The sequence below is a fragment of the Bubalus kerabau genome, chromosome 4 (genome assembly GCF_029407905.1).
Source record: "Bubalus kerabau isolate K-KA32 ecotype Philippines breed swamp buffalo chromosome 4, PCC_UOA_SB_1v2, whole genome shotgun sequence".
NCBI lineage: Eukaryota > Metazoa > Chordata > Mammalia > Artiodactyla > Bovidae > Bubalus > Bubalus kerabau.
Genome location: NC_073627.1, coordinates 101,896,209 through 101,917,433, shown reverse-complemented (window position 1 = coordinate 101,917,433; position 21,225 = coordinate 101,896,209). Strand labels below are relative to the sequence as shown.

The window sequence follows — 21,225 nt, the reverse complement described above, 5'->3', positions numbered from 1 at the left end:
TTGCTTCTATATAAATATATAATTTATAATACATGTATAATAGGTAATATACAATAAATACAACAAATGGCCCTTTATTTTCCTTTAAGCAGACTCTAGGAGCTGCAGTTAATTTCTTGTTCAGTCTCTAAGTCGTGTATGACTCTTTGTGATCCCATGGATTGTAGCCCATCATGGGATTTCCCAGGCAAGAATACTGGAGTGGGTTGCCATTTCCACTTCCAGGGGATCTTCCTCACCCAGGGATCAAACCTGTGTCTAGTTACTTACAGTCAATCTAATATAAACAGGACTCATGTATATGATACTGGTAATGCTGACTGTGATGGCTGTCAAACTGATCTCATACTCAGATATATTTGCCATCTGAGGAAATGGTGAAATGAAGATTTGAGGGGCGTATGTGTATTGTATACACACATACACAATTATTCAGTCTTAAACAAGATTCTGCCATTTGCAACAACACTGATGGACTCTGAGGGCATGAGCATCATGCTAAAGGAAATAAACCAGACAGATAAATATTGTATGACTTCACTTAGATGGAATCTAAAAAAATAAAAAACAAAATTCTCAGAAACAGAAAACAGATGGGTCATTGTCAGAGGCATAGGGTGGATGATGGAAGAAATGAGTCAAAGTGATCAAAAGGTAAAAGCTTCCATTTTACAACTGACTCTTGAACAATGCAGGAGTTAATATTATAATTTATAACTAGGTTTTGCTATTGAAAAATATCCATGTATAAGTGGACTTGTGCAGTTCATATCCATGTTATTCAGGGTTATAAGTCCTGAGGATGTAATATACAACGTGGTGGCTATTTAACAATAATGTGATGTATATTTGAATGTTGTTAAGGATATATATTCAGAGTTCTCATTACAAGAAAAAATAATTTGGAGTTATGTTAAGTGATAGATTGTAACTAAATTTACTGTGGTAATCATTTTGCAATATACACATATATCAAATCACATTGTATGATAAACTAATACAATGTTAAGTTTCAGTTATGTCCCAATATAACTTGAGATAAAGAAATAAAATGAACATTCGTAATTAGCATGGTTGAATCACTAGACTAGCATTTTTGAAGTTCAGACAAGGAATTCGGATTTTAATTGCGCTTCCAAATGATCCATATGTAAACAGTAGCTAGGAGTTTGTTTGGCAAGATGTCCACATCTATTCTAAATCAGTCGAAACATTCACCAGCCTCATGTACTGATTTTTGACAGTGATACCAAATTTAATTTCTCTGCATTCTGGATGCTATCCTCATATTCTGGCCACTTAAATTCTAGTAGGACTTGGCAGTCTCATTGAAGAAAATACAAGCCTAAAGTAATTGCAAAGACCTTCAAGATGTAGTTACACTAATTCCTCAGGTTCCTCCTTCCAACTGTCATGAATCTGACTTCAATTTTCTTTATAGTAAAGGAAGTCTCTCACATAATCTAATAATATTGCTTTATAATTTAAACCCACTTCCTCCTAGTCTAACCTCAGAATCAGTGTAAACAGGTTTCATGCATTTAATTCCTGTTTTAATCTTAGAATCAGAGTAGCAGATTTAGCTTCACCCATCTTGAGAGGTCTCAGTAAACATTAATCCATAGTGATTTTGCTAAAATAGTTATGTTTGAAAGTAATATGACTTGTCTCTCCTCACTGAAAAACAGTGAAAAATCTATTCAAGTTTATATAGAGATGATATGTTAAAAAAAAAAAAAAAAGATAAACTTCTTCCAGTTCTTCCAGTGTGTTGTTCTCTGGTCTAAAATACTATGCAGAAGTCTTTATCATATTATCACAGATGAACACAACACTTAAATATCCCCTTCATGGCTGTTAAGGCACAGTAGAGTCAATTCATGCCCAGGGAGCTTTAATCACAGATCATCGTCATGATAAACGGTGAAGTCAGTGTGGGCTATCATGTCAACGGCTACTCGGGGAGTTCTTAATGGGAGTGCTGCCAGCGTGAAGTTCATAACTACTTTCAAGGAGCACTTCTAATCTAATGGCTAAATGAGTATCATTAGAGTATCTTTACATGCAGCATTTCTAGAGAAATCCTGTATTTAAAGGAGGCAAGTTACTGTAGTCAATGCATACAACTGAGACTGCTTAAATAATGCAGATATTGTCAATAGTTTAAACTTATAAGAGTATAAAGTTAATTAATGGCTTATTAACAAGTTGAGCTATCAAATTGTATTTCTGTGACCCATCATATCATTCATAATCACACATAATGTGTTAAAAGTGGGGCCATGAAGAAAATATCACACACAGCAACACACTAAGAATAACAATAACAACACTCATGATAACAATAAAGAGCAGGTTGGCAGTGTTAAAAATTCTGGCTAGTGAAAGCTAACACTTAACTATGTGATTTTATGTTGCCCCAAATGGCATTCATCATATGCCTTATTTTCTTTTTAAAACTCAATTTTCAATCTGAAGCCTCAAACCAGAAACTATAGAAACTATTTTCAAGAATACTGCACAATGTAAAGAGAGCCTTTATGACTAAGAGGAAGAATAGGAAAGAAATAAGAAGCAGACCATTTAGAAAATAATTCATAATCCAATGTGTTTCCTAAAACTGAAATATTCCCCTAAATGCTTGAAAGAGAATAAGTGAAAATATAATTTAACCAATGAGTGAGCAAACAAAATCTCCTTTGTGTTCTATCAACAAAGATGTTGGAATATGTAAATTGAGTAAAAGGTTACCAGCTCTTGAGACTGAATGGGGCTACAGATATGTTTTGCTTAGGAAGAACAATAAAATAATCAAAAAATGAATGTTTAAAGACTAGAAAATCCATGCAAATGTCCAGATTGCCACAGGCCCCACTGCTCCACATTCTCTTACATGGAGCTTTTTCACGTGGTTGATAACTCTCTAGCCACTTGAGGTTAGGGCTCTTCTTAGAGTTTTCTAATCAAATATGACAGGGAAAAATGTTAGAGTTGGTAGGGACTGAGAGAAATCCAGTCCATCAGCCTCATTTCAGGCTGATAATAGAGAAATCAAGGGTGATAACAAGGATGTGTTTTAAGATTCCCATTGAATAAACCAAAAGAAACTCTTTATGGTAGAACTTGAACAGTTTCAGTTTTGTTATCTGGCACAATTATAAGATTTTAGTTGGACATTTTACTCTTATGCTTATGCTAGTTAAACTTGATTTAAAAGATAAATGATCATTCAGTTATAAATAATCCATGAATTGGTTCCACTGTGGGTCCCTGTTTCTGAGGAATATGATAAATACTCAGTTTCACAATCTTCTGCTTGATAAATGACACAATATCTAAATACCCACACATATACAACACTTTTTTATTCATTTCATCAAGGATTAACACAAAACCTTTAAGGATTCTGAAAATGTAAGATACTGTTAAGTTCACCACTGTTTCAGAAACACGCAGCAGTCTGTGAACATATTACTATCTTAATATTAGCTCCAATATTATTTTATACTGAATGGGTAAAATCATGTGTATGTACGTAATAATTATAGTTTTAAGGCCATGTAAACTGACCAAGAGGACTTGGAAATCTGCTTATTCTCTGTAATTTCTTTTTCAGTAAGCTTTCTCACCATAATTTAGTGTATCTGGCAATCATATGGTATACTGGGAAGCTTATACATTCAGTATAATAACTTGAAATCAGGAAAGATAAACCAGCCTCATTAAATAACACTGAACAAACATAAAAAATTAGATACTTTTAAAAGTACAACTATGCCATTAATTATACAGATACTTTTAAGTTGGCTATTTGTTGTAAAATTTTGTATCAGATGCTGAGTCATATTTAAAGGAAAAAGAACTGATGGATATGATCATAAAGAAGAGGGGGACAATTCTTGAAAATACTGTCAAGTATAAACACACTGAATTACCTCATATTCCTGGGAAAACTTCAAGTTGTCATTTGCTTTCAACCTTTCAATGTGATCTGCAAGTTCCAAGATAGGTATTGGAGGATGGCTAGCCATACCTATTAAAAGGAAAGAATACAGACATTTGAAAACAAATGAAAATAATGCTAACTATTCCAAAATACAGAGAATACTCTAGTTAGAAATGGCCTGAAAATACGTGAGTAGTAAAGATGTTTAATGTGAAGAAGCAGGCAGATAGTTTGGTTACTCAAAGCAGGACATGCTCTGGAAGGATGAATTTTGTAGCCAAATGAAAAGTCACCAAGCATAATCTCCAAACTAACACTCCTAATGTGAAAGAAAGTGTTATTGTGCAATGAATCAATGCAGTTAGCTGGTGGAGAAAACTGACAGTCAGGCTTGATGTCAACTTCTGCTTTGAGTAATGACTGTTATGTCATTTCAAACTCCTTCTCCTGCACTGTGTGAAATGGAAATTGTGTGGAATTAAATGGTGTAAAGTGAACTAAGAAAACAGACACTGAGAAAGGCCTAAAAAGGGAAAGAGTTGTGGCTTGATAGGAAACATAAAGTGACTTATGCAGAATCAAGGAAAACTAACTTGAAGAATGAAGGTTACCAGGGTAACCGGAATCATCTGAACCTGCAAAGGAAATGATGGTGTAAATAAAATAAAACAGAACAAATTTGTAAAAAAAAAAAAAAAAGAAAAGAAATGGATGCCTGATATACTTTTAAAAAGCACTAATAAAAATGCTGCAGGTTTTAACAGGATTCATATACATTGTGACTAGATTAAGATCGCTTTAATATTTCACAAACCTGTAGGCGACTGACATTCACATGCAAACATGAGCACAAAGAATGACATGCACCACAGACTGTAGACAACAATCACTGATGACAAAGTCAGACACAAAACTGAGCTGCAAAAATGTTTCCACTAGTAGCAGATTGTAGAGGTTGGGGTTGCAGCCTTCTCCTGGACATTCATCAATGGCCACACTGACAGCTTGGTGATGTTTTGCCCCAAGTCCCCAGTATTCAACCCCTAGCAAACCTACAATCTACTTCAGGTGTAAACATCTTTGTCCACTAATGGGAACTGAATGTAGGAAAGGGAGCAAATGGTGAAAGGATGAAGAGGAAAAAGAAGGTGGTAAAAGAAAGCAGTGACATGGGGGTGATACATCTTCGTTCAGTCGGCCAGCTGAAGGTATTCATCGATTCTGTTAAAAATAAAGCACCACTAACTATGGTGATTCCAGTGTCTTTATAATGATTTTTCATTTTTCATACGATTTATATTTTACTTCTGATTAATTTTTCAAGAGCACCATAAGAGACCATTGCTGACTCATGTCTTATAGGTGCAAATTCCAGCTGACTAGAAAAACTTGAACTAGCATGCCACCAGGGAGGCTTCTAAAGTGAAAAAAAAAAAAAGTAAGGGAGGGACTCAAGCTGGAAACCCTGTCCCTGTGGACATTCTGCTGTCCCTGGGATTCTGTGCAGGGTGTCAGGCTGAGGTATGGTGACCATTTAGTCAGCACAATGTGTAATTACTTTGTAATTACTTTGCGGGTATTTTAAATATTGTACTGATATTGAAAGCCAATGAGTTCCTTTGTCTCTAATGCCAAATTATCAATGGTTTGGTAAGTTCAGTAAAAAACTATCTTGCTTCTCCTAGACAATCATTTCAGCACTGTGCTGTGATAGGCAGTACTTTAGTATCCATGGCTATGAAAGTCTGCTTTCAGTCAGCTAAAAGCTTAATGGAAGATCCAATAAAAATGAATCAGCTTGGAAGAAAAAACTCTTTGTTGCTGATGTGATTATGCTTTTGGACCTAAATGTTGGAACCCATTTCTAGAACGTTTCCCTGTAGATGGTAGCACTGAACTCATCTACATTTTGTGGGAGGAGCAGTTGAGTGACAGTGATCTAATAATTATAGTGATCTTATCCAGATGAGGCACCCCCAGTGACAAGAATGGAAATGCAAAGGCACAAGAGACTGTAGGCTTGTTTGGGGATGAAATGATGTGGACATCCATTACAGTGCTTTAACAGAGAAAATAATAGAGACAAAGATGTTTAGACCTTTTCGAGCGAATCGTGGGAGAGAGTTATTATCATATATGGACTGAGTGGTGGTTTGGCTAGAGAGGGAGGACACAGAGCCAATCAGGGAGGCGTAGGGGACTGAATTACTGCTCAAAGCTGCAAAAGTAAAGCCAGTTGGAGATGGGAAAAGCATTAGTATAACAGCAGTAGAAGACCATCATAATCAACCAATATTTACTTCTGGCATGCACTGGCACGTGGTCTGGATGTATTACTTTGGAAGCTAATGACAGAGAAATCCAAGCAAATCTGTACTGATCCATTACATTCTAATTCAGCATATGTATGTATCACAGGCAAAGACATCATGGCGTTCAAGAATCATTATTTATGATCTGGCAATATTGCTCCAAAGCACTAGGACAAGTAAAAATGTCAACATGGATGTTCCACAGAAAGGGGAGGAGAGCTTGTGGGAATCTGATGGTTCAGGAGAAGAAATCCCAGGCTGAACAGCATACTGAACAGGAATTCTACTTCTAGGCCTGCCATCTACTAATAAGAGACAAACCTCTTGTTATCAAGCACCTAAATTTCTTTTTGTGTAAAAATAAAAGTGGGGAGCTAGATAAAGAGTCACTTCTTTATAACTCATCTCAAAATATTCAGGATTTCTGAGCAGAGAAGGGTCTCATGGATGTAGTTCATATGTGAAGGTTTTAAATGTAACTGTGTCTTTTCTTTGAGGGGTGAGGAACATTTATAGTCTACAAAATAGAAAATTATGCAGTTGAATTGTCAATTTTTTGAATTAAGTTTAACACATTTTTTTAGCTAGCCAAATTACCTTATATCATAAGAATATATGATGTACATATATGCATATCATGTATGTATTCAAAATAAGTAAATGTCAACATAAAAACTATGCTAAAGAATAGATCTGGGATGAAACTCCTCTAACATGAAACTCATTCATTTTCATTATTATTTTTTAAATTAAAGTGTAGTTGATTTACAATGTTCTGTTAGTTTCTGGTACACAACAAAATGATTCAGTTATACATGTATATATACTTTTTTACATTCTTTTCCATTATTGTTTATTACAATATATTTAATATAGTTCCCTGTGCTATAGAGTAGAAACTTGCATGTTGGGCTTCCCTGGTGGCTCAGTCAGTAAAATAATCTGTCTGCAATGCTGGAGATCCAGGTTCAATCCCTGGGTTGGAAAGAGCCGCTGGAGAAGGGAATGGCTACCCACTCCAGTGTTCTTGCCTGGAGAATTCCATGCACACGGGAGTTTGATGGGGTGACAAAGAGTGGGACACGACTGAGCGAGTTTGTATTTGCTAATCCCAAACGCCTAAGTTACTCCTCCCCTTATCCTCTCCTCTTTGGTAACCATAAGTTTGCTTTTTATATCTGTGAATCTGTTTCTGTTTTGTAAATAAGTCTATTTGTATACTTTAGATCTGACACATAAGTGATATGATATTTGTCTTTGTCTTTGACATCACTTAGTACAATATGGTAATCTCTAGGTGCATCCATGTTGCTGCAAATAGTATTTCATTTGTTTCTATGGCTGAGTAAGATATTCCAGGGTGTATATGTGTGTGTATGGATACACACACACACACACCCCATCTTCTTTATCCATTAATCTGTTGATGGGCATTTTAGATGGCTTCCGTGTCTTGGCCATTGTAAATAGTGCTGTTATGAACATTGGGGGTGCACGCGTCTTTTTGAATTAGTTTTCTCTGGATATATCTTTAGCTTTTTCTTAAGGTACCTCCATACCGTTCACCATAGTGCACTGATTTACTTTCCCACCAAGAGTAGGAGGGTTCCCTTTTCTCCACACCCTCTCCAGCATTTATTATTTAACATGAAACTCTTTAGCTCATATCAGAAAATAATTACTAAGGATCTCTTGCAAATATGCTATTATATAATTCTCCCTAAACTTCTCTATTGTCCAATGTGGAAATAGAATTTACAGGATATAATCAAGTATGTTAGAATCTGAATGAAATAGGAGACACTAATTATGAATTTGACCTCACCAAAGTATTTTTTCACTCTTTTGTTTGGAACCTGGTCACTGCTCACAGTCTGGGAACCAATGTTTTTATTAGAACAGTGTTTTCACATTAGCATCTTTTGAGGTGCTTTGAAATCCCTTCTTTCCAGGTTGCACACCTGACCAATTAACTCAGAATATCTGCGTATGGGAGCCAGACATTGACAGTTTTAAAATTCCCCAGTAATACCTTTCAGTCCTTTGGGGATTTTTTTGGGGGGAGCCTGTAACTTTTTTCATTCAGAAATCATATTAAAGTATCTAAGAATGAGATCAGCTTTCTCCTGGTGATACCCTTGAATCTGCTCTAAGTCTCGATTAGGAAGCTTTAGTGCTTTAGCTGTAATTAGCAGCAAAGAACTTGAAGTGCAGCTCACAGCTGATGAGGACTTGCTAGGGTCTCGACCTCATCAGTTCAAAGCTACAAATGCACAACATAAATGCATTTTAAAGGAAGGCACCCATTGCATCGGAGCAGTTTTCATTATGGAGTTATGACATCAACAATACACACTGTCAACATGAAAAATGACAGACGTAGTCAATGAAATCTGCCTTAGGTTGGAGGGAAAAACAGGATGGCTACTTTTTTTTTTTTTTTTTTTTGATACTAACTGTGTAATGGCTTCCTTATAAGATGTAAAACTTTAAAAATCATGGTGCCTTAGACGTTACTTAGTCCAGCATTTTCATTTTATAAAAGAGTTCTGAAGACTAGGAAAGTTAAGAGATTTGTATATTTTAGCCCATTATTATTTAGCCCACGGTAAGTAACAAAATCGTATGTGATTTTGGCATCCTTCTACTGTTTTATTTCTGGAATTGAAGCTATGATCTTCTAAAGCAGGGGGCAAAGTTTCCAGTGCTAAAGGGCCCAAGTCAGTTAGGAAAAGAAGTAAAAGTGTAAACAGATATTGAATAGTAAACACTCACAAGAAATGTACTCCTCCCCATTTTTGTGCAACCAGGAATCTCCTAGGACTGTTCTTCATTTTTCTACTTTCAATATGAAATCTCAGCAAAGAGAAATATTTCTCTATTTAAAAAAAATACACTTGTGATGAATGGTAACTGATGTTCTCTTTCAATGTCAGGATTATCCTTAGGGCTGCTATAGACTGTGGAGAGCTTCTAGAAGGTTGGAAAGTCTAGCAGATGTCTTCCAAGTGGTACTACAGAGCCAAGAGGGTGAGGCTTCTCAGGCTTTCAGTAGCATCTGAAAACCCAGACAATTATGTTGTTTTCCTCCATTTTCACTATTGATTAAAAGTCTTGTTGAAATCCAGTGGGGGTCAAAGAAAAGACCTTTGGAGGCCACATTTGGCTAACAGTGACCTCTGTTTTAGAAGAGCGGAATGTTCCTCCGGTGTGTGAATTAAAATCTAAGAATGCTGAAAGTGAGAGGCAGCATATTTGTGTCACTAGGAGAGACGCTGAGTACTGTGTGTGGGACTGGGCAATGGGTACTTCGCCCATGCTTTGCCCTCTATCCCCACTCCTCTCCAATTAAGTCCACTAGGAAGGCAGATGAAGCTCAGAGGAGTAAAAGGACTTGATCAAGACCATCATTATCAGTAAACTATGGCTTTGTGGGGGTTTTAATCCCACACCTTACCAGTTCTCATTTAGGGAACTTCTCATTATGCCATGCTATCTCTTAAATCATTGAACATCCCTGGGAGAGTGGTGTCACATACATAAATATGGACTTGTGAAATTGGACTGTTCATGCAGTAACATGGCATCATAAACTATTCTCAGTTTGAGAAACTGTGTCAATAATGTATTAGCTTCATTTAGAAGGTACACTTGTGTTGGTGGTGGGGAACAAGTAAAGGACACTCATACACACACCTGTATTTTTTTTTTTTTTATGTCTTACGAAGACATTGTGAGCTTCCATGAAAATATTTTAAATGTATACATTTAGTTCATGTTAAAAACTGTAGTGCATGTTTTCAGCAGACATGTTTTCAAAACCCTCCTGAAATACCATGTTTTTGCTTTTCAAATGTTCTATTTTATGAGGTCCTACTCTAACCAATTTTAAGTTTCAAATGAATTTTTTATATATAGAGAAATGTTTATCAAATACTTGCCTTATTTTTTAAACACTGTATTAAATGCCAGTAGATACTTTAAAACTTCATAACAACTTTGTTAACTGGAGGTTTTGTGGTCACTAATAGTGGTGGAACATCTTGTGGATGATTTTGCTGTTAATATTCACGTGGGATAATGTATTAACACTGTCTTCATGGTTTTCCTTTCTAACATATTGTGATAAAGACTGAAGAACAGGTCGTGGCCATAGAACAGAGAAATGTTATTTTGTTCATCAAATCAGAATTATACCTACCTACTTAATAAATCATAGCAACTTAGTTTACAAAATATTTAACAGCTTTTCACATCATTTATGAACTACTTAGCATAACTTCAATAACTATAAATACTCTACGTTTACAATTTGCCTCACAAATGAATGGTGAATTAAAAGAGAACATTGATTTGTAAGGTATAATTGCTTCTTAGTACGACAATGACATTTTGACTTAATCCATGACTAGGATCATCATTAAGGGAAAGGTACTCCAAGAGTGCTTTTTCAGGTAAGCACTAAATGACATAATTAAAATTCATTTTTATGTAGGATTTCTCAAAATGCAGGATTTGAACAAACCATGTTCCTTTATATCAGAAATTTAGCATTTAGATGCAAAGAACCAATGTTTCTGAAATACAAAAAGAGTACATCTAGTATTATTCATTTAGGTATATGCTTACGTTTCCTACAGTACAAAATAAAATATAAGGAGATACGTATAAAAATTGATTTTGTTAGCACTGATCCAGTTAATACTACTAGTGCATCAAAAGAGATGCCTCAAGAGCTTTCAAAATCACTCAGTTGTTATGCAGACATTTGTGTTGCTGATACGGCTATTTCTGATACGTTAACATTTTATGAGTTTGTTTTTGTATTTCACAGCCCATCAATCACCTACCATCCATGTATGCTTTAGGGCAAAACATATTAAGGTCATTCATGGAATGAAAACGAAGTTTTTACATTGTACCATCTGATCATCAATTTTTAAATCTCTTTTCCTAAAAGGTGCAAGTACAAAGTCTAGAGTTTTGTTTTTGTGTGGAAAAAAATAAAAATTGGGAGTAAGGGGAGGGAGGATTCTAAGTAAGGGGTACAGATACTGGAAAAAGAATTTTTTAGGAAAAAAAAAAAATCTAAACAATTCAGACCAAAGTGGGTTGGTCTGAGGGAGAAGTCTGCAGGCACAAAGAAAGCTGCTGACTAGCATGCCTCACGATGGTATTAGTTACCATGTTCCTTTACATTTTTTTTTAATACTAGAAAGAAAGCTTATTTCTTTAAGATGCTGAACTTCTAAAGTTGCTTTGTTGGAAAAAATAGAAATAGGACCACATACCAGTAATGTTTTGGTTTTCTTATAAATCACCATCTTTTGACAATATTATATTTACTTTAGTCATTGTGTCCAATTCTAGAGGCCACCTCCCAGATGGGCTACACAGTAGGTAAGGCTTTTTACAGGATTTCAAAAATGTCCATCATTGACAATCGCTATCAAAATGGTAAAGTAAAATGTGCCTGCCCTAGGACTCAGCCATCACACTCTCAGGCGCCCATCATTCAGAAATAACAGCAATGTGAAACGGTCTGAGCTCAGTACTGCTCAGTACAGTATGTTTTGTAAGAGCAAAATGCAGGAAATGAGTTAGCCTCCATTAATAAGGACTGAGACGATATATTTTGTGACATCTGTTGAACAGAATATCATCAATACTATCAGCTGTTAAAGGAGATAAAACTTCATGTATTAGCTTGGAAAATGTAGTTAAATATTAAAATAGGAAATTTCATGTAAATGCATCTGTATCTATATACCTGCTATATATATTATCATTTAAAAAACTGTATACACAAAAAATTCTGGAAATATATGCATGAAACTCCTTATGGTAGATATTTCTGGAAAGTAAAATTGGGAGTATAGGAAATTATTTACACTTTATTTTAAATATGTCAAAAGAAGAAAAAGCGAGATAAAGAGTAATTTTTCTTTTATAAAAGTATTTTTTTGCCTTTTACAACTTATAAAAATCACACACAAAATTTAAATAATACACTGCATAACCATATAGCCATAACCTAAGTATAACTATTGTTAAGCTTACTATCTATTTAAAAAAATTTTTTCCTCAGTAAACATGTGCTACTTTTATAAGAAAGAAATATTGATGGGCCGATTATAAAGCAACTTGGAAATTTTTTTAATAAGAAAAGCTTTCTTCCCACCAAAAAAGTAGTTCACTTTTGTTTAACAGGTAACTCGTCTATCAGCCATCCTAACACATATCCAGTTACCACTGTCCACAGAGATGTGTAAGACTTAAATAGGGGTTTCATTAAAAGCATCTTTTATAAGAGAGTCTTTTCTTCCCTTCCTTCACAGATCTTAAAGATTTATAAAAATTGATGACTAGTTACTAATTTTAGAACATTCTTCTACATCTCTTCCCTCACTTACTCATTGTGTCCATTTTATTCCATTATCCACTTGAGGTTTAAGTCTCACTTTAGCTAAATGATCCCTTCAACTGACATATTCCACACCAGTTCTGACTGTCCCCGCAGACCATTAAGTGATGTCACCGTTGTAAACCATAGTCTCTTAAGAGATTAGGTAGTGCAGGTTCTCACAATTACAACCTGGCTGCATACTGCCATCTGAATCCTTAACAGATAAATATATTCGTGGAAAATACCTACAAGCAAGAGGTAGCTGCTCTTAATTTGCAAAGGGCGAGCATTTCTAATCCCATCTAGATGCTTGAATAGAGTGTTTAACAAACAGAAGGACCTGATTATCACTCCAGATTTGGCAAGTACGCTTAAAGCAAAGTTCCTCGCCACATCCCACAACTTCACAGAGACGGTATCATGAAAAGAACAGATTTCTCTGTTTTCACTTTGTACCCAGAGACAAAATTCTGACCCTTTTCTTTCCCAGACCCAGACACATATGTGTTTGTGGTACTACAATTAGGGAAATAATTCTTTGAAGTGCTTAATGCCAAATACTGTATCTATATGACATTTTGTATGTATGTTTCAATATCTTTTGAATATGAAGCAGAATTTGGGAAAAAGATCTGGCTCTTTAAACCCAGACGCTCCAACAAAAATAAGTAACTCAAAATGTAAATAGATTTTTAATTCACAAGATGATTTTTTTTAAAGGAAAGTAGAATTAAGAATCAGTGAACTAAGCAATAAGCTTCCTTTACCTTCTGAAAGACCTACTGAATTTCAAATGATAATGTTAGTTTGACATTTTATCATCCACAACAGACTCATCAGAAGTAGAAATCAGTTTGCTTTCAAGATCAAATTCTGTGCTAGGGGCTGGTTACATAAATCACAGGTCTCTGATTTCATTGAAAATCATGGATTGTTAAGTCTCTACTTATGCATACCATTAAGTAACATTGTCATATTATATAATAGTTGTACATAACTATATACACAAAGGTATGATGTATATAAAAAGCACATTTCAGAAACTGAAGGGTGAATGGCTTAAAATCCAAAAATATAAGTACAAATTAAAATTGTTTCCTGTGCAATACCTAAGAAAAGTGTTTTAGAATAAAAGAATCATTTTATTTGATCATCCAGCAAAGCCCTTGATTATTTACAAATCAGGGAGGATTAGCACAATAAAGCTACTTGGTTAACAATCCCAACTTCTGCTCTTATCCTATCAGCAACTAATTAAATTCATAGCCACTGGCTAGAATCCCCACTGGCTGAAGCAAACTGAAACATTCTCTATGAATTTCACATTAACACTTGAGTCTATTTTCTTTGTAAACTGGTCAGATTTTCAGGACAGCAGGCCACATTCTAGAGCTTGGGAGGCACAAAGACTATTTCAACAAACCAAGACTTAACTAGACAGCTTAACTGAGCAGGCGGTGACAGCGTAACGCTGCCTGTGAATAGACGTGCTAGGATCTTGGGACAATTTCTCCTGTTTTCTTCTATTCCTCTTAAACCACCTCTCTCCTTTTTACTGTTTGCCCACTTTATTCCACTATCCATTTAAGGTAAGTTTAATCTTAGTTAAATGATATCTTCTGGTGGCTCAAATGGTACAGAATCTGCCTGCAATCCAGGAGACCCAGGTTTTATCCCTGGGTCAGGAAGATCTCTTGGAGAAGGAATGGCAACCCACTCCAGTATTCTTGCCTGGAGAATTCCATGGACAGAGGAGCCTGGCGGGCTACAGTCCATGGGGCTGTAAAGAGTTGGACACGATTAAGTAACTAACACTAACCATAAGCCTAAGTCCCCATTTTATTTTGTTAAAGCTGTTGTTGATAAAAGGAATTTCACTTCGATTGTACCCTTCATTCTTTCTAGTGACTTATATGGAACTTAGCATGTTCTACTCTATAAAGGGATCTAATATTCCCACATACACTGGGGAAATTAGATTCTTATTAGCATTCTTGAATATGGAGGTATCTTGGTTGAAGGCATTGGTATTTCCCTTGTAGCCACCAGCACTCTGCTAGTAACCCTTTCTGCATAGTAGCCATTCAGGTGTCACTCTCGGTGCTGGGGTGATGAGGGATAGCACTCCCACTGGTTCTATTTTGCTGCTAACCTTGCCTTTATACTAAGCCTCTTAAATAAATGCCCATCAGGAGAAATTTAGTTATATGGAAAATTTATTTTAACTTTCATGCTGACGAAAGTATATCTTTGCTTTTTAAGGAATAAACCTCATTTGAGAGAGTTTTTTTTTTTTTTTTTTTTTTTTAAAGCCCACGTCTATGGTGATTGGTAGAGCCACATTTAAAATTCCAGGCATTTCTTTTAACTGGATAGTTACTAGTTACTATGGCATATCTACATGTAAAATTACACATATGGTAAATACAGTAAACTGTGCCCTTTCAATTCCAAGCAATTCACGGAAAATGTGCAGTGTAGTAAATCTGTGGTATATCATAATGAGTAGAATATCCATTTGACACAGAAAACTTTCAAACAATTTGGGATACAATACTACCATCAAATTGTCATCAAATGGACTTCTTAGATCAGCTCTTTAATTTTTTTCATTTTCATTAGGTACTGAGACAGTGCCACTCAGTTGTATGGTTTAGCTCTCTCTACCATTCATCATTTTGGCATAAATAAGATTTAGGTGAAAAAAGGCAAAATGGAGTTAGACTTGCAGTAACAATGCTGAACAAAACACCCCTCAGGAGGAATAATATTTTTCCTCTGTTGAAGCACTTAATGTTCTTTAAGAAACAAGCATATATTTCTTATCCTCAATCACTCTGAGCATCTCCTCAGCAAGAAACCTAAACTGGTTAGTGAAATTTAGTAAAGGTAACATACAATTTTTTCCCCTTGTTTTTCTCTTCCCTTCCCCTCTCTTTCAGAATAACACAGACACAAATTAATAGGGAAATAGATTAAAAAAAAATGTATTGTTTCCCAATGAGATGAATGAGGTAACATTCCATCCATCCACTCATTCACTTTATAAGGTAAGAAACTGGATTCTTTCCAGATAGGTGTCATTGAAAATAATCAACTGTGCTAATAAGCTCATAAAAATGGCAAATATTTTTAAGACTTTAGGTTTTCCAAAACTTGAAGGAAAAATTATTTTCTTCCTTTTTCTACCCCAACTCAGATTTTCACAAAGAATATAATTTCCTTTCAAGACATATGTTCTGCTGAGTCTCAGTAATAATAAAGTAGGAAGATAAACAACTGTTAGAAATAAAGTGATACAGTCACCTCTCATGGCGGTGTCATTGGGGCTATAAAACCTTCAGGAAACACTGTGTTCTGGACAAGATGAGTCGTGCTTCTTACCTGGTGTTTGGAAATTAAGGCGCCTCAGTTCTACTGGGTCTGTTGGATGGTGTGAAGGGACCTCCTTACTGTTTGGTATGCTGCTCTTTCTAGAGTCAGATTCTGCCCTCTTCCTATAGGGAGAGAATAAAATTTAAGAATAAAACAACTAAAAAAACGGAAACCGATTTAAAAAAGCAAATGATTATGCATGTGTTGCCACCCTACCCTTCCCCATGCCTGCCCCCCGTCCCCATTTGTAGTTTTAAAACTTTCTGACCTTTCTGACTTTGTTAAGCTAACTTTTTTCCTCTCCTGGCCTACAGTATTTCTTCATGTCTGAAAATTTTAAGTGGATGATCTCTAAGTCCTCCTTTAGCTCTAGAATTAAATAATTCAGAGACTCTGCCTTTATGAGGAGGTGCCGCTGAGATAGGTTTGGAAACTTGTTCAGCTTTTCTTCCTTGTCCACTAGTTCTCTTTGGGAGGAAAAGGACAGAGTAACCCTAATAACCAATACTATGATTGTAGTTACCATGGAAATAAACTCAGCTAAATCTGCCCCCCTCCTTTTTCCTGCAGGATTCATGACTAGTGACTACAAAGTAGACCTGCATTGGATTTTCCCATAACCAGATAAATGCAGTAAGTGTATTTCTAAGAGTTCAAGTTACCCTAATACATGGAAGGAGAATCAGGACCACACCAAACCAGCATTCTTTTTCTCTTTTAAATTCCAAGGAAAAAGCCATGTTGCCTGTTTATGGTGTCAAGGTAAGTATCTTTGCTTAAGGTGTCATGATGTAATTTTAAAAAAATGTCTATGCAACAAATGTCAGGCTTTTCATAAGATTGCTTTATCCATGTTTTTTCCAGACAAATAATCACAGCTGCTGCTGCTGCTAAGTCGCTTCGGACACAGAGTGGTACCTAAATACTTTCCTTTAGGTTAAATTAGATTAAAAACTCACTTAACTAAGGGAGAACTTTTCAAACAGTGATTTCTTCCCATTACAGATTCTAGCAATCTCCAGGCTGGAGTCATAATCTTAGCATCTCATCCTGCTCAGAGCAAAGACATTCTTATCTGGGAGGAGGGTGCAGCAGTGGGTAGGAACTCTCTCTGTCCCTTTTGGATATGACTGGTACAGCTCATTAGTGTTGCTGTGGCAATGGGCTCTCATTCAGTGCCACCCAGGTCGTTCCATGGTTGGCTAGAGGGCTCCTGTTAAACAGCCTTTCTTCCCATCTCTGCTCATCTGTATAGAATGAAACCAACCAGAGGATGAAGGGAAGATTGATGCGAAGGGAAAGTATACTTGATTTGCTCAAGTGCAATGCCTTTGGCAAAACGTTCTCAGTGCGATGAATTTTGGGGGGTGAGTCCTGTTAGACACGTTGTTCTCTCAGAACTTTGGATTAACCTGTCTCAGGATTTACTGTTTCTACCTAAAATTCTCAAGTATAGCCTTAGGACAGAGCATACTGCCAAACATACTACCAGTCAGAGGAGAGCAGTGAATTGGAGGCATGTCAGAGGAACTGGCAGCTCCAGTTATATGGAGTGGAAAATGAGAAGGAAAGAAAAAGAAGAGATGGAAAGCTGGTGAGAGGTATATGAGAATGAGAATGAAGAGAAAAAGGGGCTAAGAAGACAATGTGAAAGGAGAGGACAACCACTTGCAGAGTAGAAAATGGGACTGTGTTTATGCTGTGGGTATTAGCCTCATGACACAGAGGAGACATACTTAACTATCAAAGATAAATTGGTTAACAAAACACCACCAAGTTTGGCCAATCAATCTCAAGTGTAACAAACATATGGTTGGTCTTTTCTAAGTAATCCCATTAGCCCTTCTCAGGTTTTAGTCTTTTCACAGTCTGGCACATTTTTTTTTTTCACTTATGTGCCAGATATGATGCCTAAAATCTGGATTTGTATCCCTTTTCAGAATGGCTCTACAGTCTGTCTTGCAGTGTTATGGAAGCCACGTGAAGAAATATCTGGGCAAGGAGACACTGTTACAGGTATTGGGGGACATCCTCCTTATCTTCTGTTGCACTGAGGCCAGATTGAGTGGCAGTGAGGCAGAGGGAGAAAAAAGAACATTCTGCAAAGACATTTAGTCAATTTCTTTGGTACCAGGAAAGCTAAAATCCTATCTTGTTGCCCAGTGAGTCTTGGAAAACCCAGATCATGAGACTAAAATGACAAGTCGCTCTTGTAACAAGTGGGAGGGGTGTCCTGACATTTAATAACTAACTTTTCCCTCAATCTGTCGAAATAAGATAATCTCTAAGAAACCAGTTTCCAAAACTCCTAGGCAGCTAAGGAAAATCAGCTGTTTAAATTTCATTCTGCTTCATCTAGTTGTGATGATCACCACACGGGTAATTCTGACTGCCCACACTTTACCGCATGGTTTCTAAACAGAAATGTGTTCAAATGTGAGTTTTCTAACAAAGAATTTCTAAGGAAGATTTGCAGGATGAAGAGTTCGATCATCATCAGAAACAACGATTGTTTTTAAAAATGAAATTTACTGTTACAAAGTATTAAATGGCATATAATGGTCTAAATCAAGCCCAGTATGAACATCAGGAGTGACATTTCTTTTTTTCTATAAAAGTTTTCGGAGATCTCATTATTCTCAATTAGAAAAAAATAACAAATAGTGACTAGAAACAGATTCTGAATATTGCCTTGCTATTTTTTTCTATCAGAATTATAAATTCCTAGGCTAAGTTTATTTCTCACAGCGAGAAGTATCTACCATGGGCAGGCATTATCTGCGTGAAAAGAAACTAGAAAAGCACATGACATTTCAGATATGGCAGAAAATGCTAATTGTATAAAAATGTTTTTATCTGGGCTGTGAATAATGTACAACAAAAACAGTGTTCTATGGTCGCAGTGGGGTTTTATTTTCATCTAGTCTCACCTGATCCACATGTCAAGTGGGAGCAAAAACACAGGGACATGGTGTGGAAGATCGTAACTACTGTATTTGGAACAAAAATATTCAGACATATACATACAGGCTTTTGGAAGAAATGTATTTATTTAATAAACAGAGATTTCAAAGAAATCAGTTCACAACGATTCTGACGTCCTCAAGAACAGAAGCCCAACTTTGCCACTATTGGTCTGTACCTCCTCGGGTAAGTCAACTACAAGCCTAACTTAATTTCTTCACTTATAAAACAGGGGAGGAGGGTTAGATGATGTTAAGTTTTGGTCCAACTCTCTTGATAGAACAAGAAGGTAGTGATGAAATTGTGAAATGGGGACAGCTTTATAGTGAGAGGTAGATCTCTGAGCATATTAAGTGGATTCAAAGTGTTTTGACTTTTGCCTTAAAAAAACTATTTGCGTGTGTTTTTCTGCTGGATTAATGACAAGCACAGCTTCTCTGAGTTACTCAGTTTGCTGTCAGTGAAAGTGTAACACAGCTTGTTGACCAGTGTTACGTGGTTTTAAGGAAAATAATGTAGTGGTGATTCTCTGGTATGCATCAGAGTCACCCAAGAGGGCTTGTTAAACTTAAACTACAGGCTGCTGGACCAACTCCCCAGAGTTTCTGATTCAGTAGGTCTGAGGTCAGTGGGATCAAGAATTTGTGTTTCTATCAAGTTCCTAGGTGATGCTGATGCTCTTGCTACTTGTCTCCATAGAGAACCACTGGAATGCAACACTGGAAGGGAGGCAGGTTAGATGGGCATTGAGGTCCTTTGCTTAATTTTAATCAGGAATTCATACATGTGTGTGTGTGTTAGAAAGCTGAAAGGTTAGCTTGGACTGATCAGTAAATAAGCAAGTAATATAGGAATGATTATTATTGCTATTATTCTTCAAGGCTGGAGGACAGGAAAAATAATTTGGAATTAAAAATAAATTTTTACTAAAGTAAAGTACTGCCATCGATATTAGCAGGGTACAAAAAATGTTAGTATTCCTGTACAAAGGGTCTTGCGATCATACTTGCAGTAAAAACAAACAAAACAAAACGAAAATGACTCACATTAACACATAGAAATGCTCAGTTAACCTTGACTACAAACAAAACTCAGAGACAGGTTTTACTACCTTCTAAATTTACCTTTATTTTACATCATATATAAACTAGTTCTTCCTGAGTCATTTTAATATAAAAATTTAATATAAAAATTACTTTTTTTTATACCTAGGCATTGTCCATGTTCCCTTTGGCAGTTTCATCTTTTATATCCAACCTCCACCATTACCCCCTCAATACCTCCAAAGTCTATCTGTGTGTGTGTGTGTTTTTTTTTTGCACTGAGCATTAAAGGGGTTTGTTCTCTATTCCTCACCTGTCAGGTTTACTGCTCCATTTTAATGCAGCAAAAAAGAAAAAGAGAGGCTAAATGTTAGTTGGCCAATGGTAACAAGAGTAACCATGACAACCAAGATTTAACAGCTCAAAATTAGGGACATACACTGACACACATTAGAAAATGATAGCATATCAAACTATTTCAAGGCCTCTAATCAATCATGAAGCAAATGGAGGACATGAGAGTACACGGCTAAGCAAAGCATTTGTGTGTGTATTACTGTCAGATTCACTTTTATTCATCAACCTACAAAACACTGCCACAATTAATTATATCCTAGGAAGAGTTTGATGGTAGAGATATTATTTGATTTTTTAAAAACATGCCATGAGACAACTAATGCACTTAATGGGAATATAACATTATCCCATATAAGAAATTTAGTTCATTAAAAACAGGCTTCTGTTAAGAGGTACATTGTTCCTTTAAAATACCTGCAAATTGCACTGACCTACAGAAAAATTTGCACAGTTGTATAATACACCACAAGGTAAGGAAGTGGCAGAGACGAGGTCTTCAAACACATTTTGGCAAGTAAGGTGATTATAAATCCTTTTTTTCCAGTAAAAGCTTAAATACATTTTCAGTTTTGGAAAATATAATACTCATGACCCGTATTTGCCTAGTCTCAGAGGCACTACTGGATGTGAACACTTCCAGCTCACTCTCATTGGCACTTTCACGTGTGATAATAATGAGGACTGTTTAACCATGTTCTTTATGTAGAAAGTATAACCTTCACCTAAAAAGAATTCATCTAAATAGTCTTCATGTTGCGACAAACTGCAAAATGTTTTGTGAGTTCTCAATTGCAAGAAACAAAGGTACCAGGTCTACCTCAT

General features: G+C 36.0%; 1 protein-coding gene across 2 annotated transcripts in view; it reads right to left on the bottom strand.

Moving 5' to 3' along the window:
* PTPRD (protein tyrosine phosphatase receptor type D) overlaps positions 1-21,225 on the bottom strand; it is a 566,636-nt gene that overhangs the window by 119,920 nt on the left and 425,491 nt on the right. For both annotated transcript variants that reach the window (XM_055578085.1, XM_055578084.1), the window contains exons 21-23: positions 16,049-16,161; positions 4,540-4,581; positions 3,936-4,033 (exon numbers count right to left, since the gene is read on the bottom strand). In XM_055578085.1, coding sequence (XP_055434060.1) covers positions 3,936-4,033; positions 4,540-4,581; positions 16,049-16,161 — 253 coding nt within the window. The remainder of the gene's footprint in view (positions 1-3,935; positions 4,034-4,539; positions 4,582-16,048; positions 16,162-21,225) is intronic.